General features: G+C 47.0%; 1 protein-coding gene across 1 annotated transcript in view; it reads right to left on the bottom strand.

Moving 5' to 3' along the window:
- The window catches only part of LOC125298484 (spectrin beta chain, non-erythrocytic 1-like), a 57956-nt gene that overhangs the window by 16243 nt on the left and 39213 nt on the right, over positions 1-2500 (bottom strand). The window contains 4 exon segments of the mRNA XM_048249230.1: positions 1-14; positions 361-585; positions 845-1108; positions 2384-2500. The exon segment at positions 1-14 is cut by the window's left edge and continues 76 nt beyond it; the exon segment at positions 2384-2500 is cut by the window's right edge and continues 30 nt beyond it. Coding sequence (XP_048105187.1) covers positions 1-14; positions 361-585; positions 845-1108; positions 2384-2500 — 620 coding nt within the window.

Here is a 2500-nt window from a genome sequence, read left to right as displayed (position 1 = left end):
TCTTCAACCCAAAGCTGTGGGGGAGTGAGAAAGCACTGGTCAGCTGAAGTCTCAAATCAGTTATCAGATGGTTTCATCATTCTCTCTCACACCGTGAAAGATAGATATTATGTTATTTTTATCTTTTACCTGAGAGTTAACACATACACACACATATATCCAAACACACATGGATACACTCAGTTAATCAGTTCTATAACATTTCCTGCTAATAATTAACTATTGTTGACTCTCATACTCATACGTATTCCCACACATACACACACACGTGCACACACACACACACACACACACACACACACACACACACACACTGTCTTTCTCATACACACACTCCAAGCGAAATCGGTGGGTACTCACGATCTCGTCCTCCACGTCGCGGTTGAACTGGTGGATCTCCAGTGAGACCATGAGCATGTTCTTCCTCTTCCTCAGCGGGTCCAGCAGCTCCGAGAACTTCTGCTCGACCACCTGCCGCTGACCGTCCACCTCCTCCGTGTCCCGACCCTCTTGGCTGAGGGCGACCGCCTGGGACTGCAGCTCCACCACCTCACGCTGGCGCACCTCCACCTGGCTCTCCAGCATCTACACACACACACACACACACACACACACACACACACACACACACACACACACACACACGCACGCACGCACATGAAATGGCAAGAACGATAACTTTAACGATAACGACGAAAAAGTATTGCTCTAGATATAAATGACAACGTCTACACATAAACTATAACGATAGCGATATGAAGAACCATATCGTTAGGGTCCCTTTCGGTTATCGTTCTAATTATCGCTTTTCAGTTATCGTTATCGTATTCGCGGCAGCCCTCACCTGCTGCTTCTTGAGCAGGATGTTGACGCTGGTCAGGTCCTTGCCGTAGTCGTCCGACTGTATCTGGCCCTCCAGGCCGGCCAGCCACTTGTCCAGATCGGCGCAGCTCTGCGTGAACAGCTCGGCCTTGTTGGCGTCGAACAGGCACTGGGCCTTGGTCTGCGTAGTGGACTCCAGCTCCTCCCACTGCTTCTGCAGCGAGGCCAGCTTCTCCCTTACCACTGCCTCAGTCTCAGGCTTCTCCGCCACCAGCTGCTGCCCCTCCTGAAGGACAAAAGGATGGAGGGAGAGAGAGAGAGAGATACAGTTAGAGGTAAAGTATATACAGGGTACTTCCTCATCTCATTTGTGTTGAGCCTAATGATCATGCCAACGAAGCTTCTCTTGAATTTGAATTTGAGAGAGTGAGAGACTCAGAGTGAGTGAGAGAAAGAGAGAGAAAGAGAGAGAGAGAGAGAGACTATGGCAGAGTGAGTGAGAGAGAAAGAGAGAGAGAGAGAGAGAGAGAGAGAGAGAGAGAGAGAAGGCAAGAGAGAGCGCTGTGGCACAACTGGCAACAGCGTCCATGCCACCTTCAGTCCAGGTGCCCACATTTCCAATCCCATGCCACCTTTTCACTGGCCTTCAATCAACAGCAAAAAGCCCAGAAACATACTTAAAAAAGAGTCACATGGTGCTTTACAACAGAGAAGAGAAAGATCTAGAGAATGAAGACAGACATGTCTATGATGAAACAACATACACGGTCATCTTTCTAACGAGTTGTTCTGGGGACGATACATGAAACCCGCTGATGGCCTTCACTACTCTTTTCGGGCCCACGTCCATCATACAGTGTCTGGACAGTCCACACCGTCTGTCCACACTGGCCTCCATGGTCACTCACCCCTCAGACAATGACCCACATTATGTTCTCTTTACCCACATGATCCCAGATAATAGCTCAAATATATAGCTCATAATTTGGATTACGACCAAATCTCTTAATCCCTGCTCTTAAACACTTATAACACGGATTTTTTACTGTCCCTAACTTAATTCCAGCTAACTCTCTCTTTCTCTCCACTGAGTACGAGATATGGTTTGTTTCTCTTGCCATTGATTCATGAGTGTTGTCCATGTGTTATATTTCAAGAATATTTGGATCATTATTGCTTTTATGATTTGATTACATTCCCACAAGACACTCAGACGAGAAACTGTATATTTATGGGCAACATACATCTGTTTAAACAGACCGTGTTTAAACAGAATAAATTGGCTAGGAGGAATGCTGACGCAAAAGTTATTGCCCAGTTTCTCATATTTCTCAAAAACACAGAGGAGTCCCACTAACACTTCCTGATAACTATTTGGCCCCCCCATTCCCCCTATCATAAAGTAATGGTGACAACTAAAGTACACTCACACAAACACACACTCTCTCACACATACTTTTTTCTTCCTTTCTTCCCCTCTCTCTCTCTCTCTCTCTCACCCCCTCACCACAATCCATAATATACAATATAAAAAGGCTTTAGGAGCATATGGGGAGCCCACCTTGTCGATCTTGTCCAGCCACTCCTTGTTGGACTGCAGCTCGGCCATGAAGGCCTGGTGCTTGAGCCACTTGCTGTGCAGGTTACGCGCCTCGTCATACGTCATGTCCTGGGCGGT

Source organism: Alosa alosa, chromosome 7, assembly GCF_017589495.1.
Source record: "Alosa alosa isolate M-15738 ecotype Scorff River chromosome 7, AALO_Geno_1.1, whole genome shotgun sequence".
NCBI lineage: Eukaryota > Metazoa > Chordata > Actinopteri > Clupeiformes > Clupeidae > Alosa > Alosa alosa.
The sequence above is the reverse complement of the archived record's forward strand: the minus strand, read 5'-3'. Positions and strand labels throughout refer to the sequence as shown.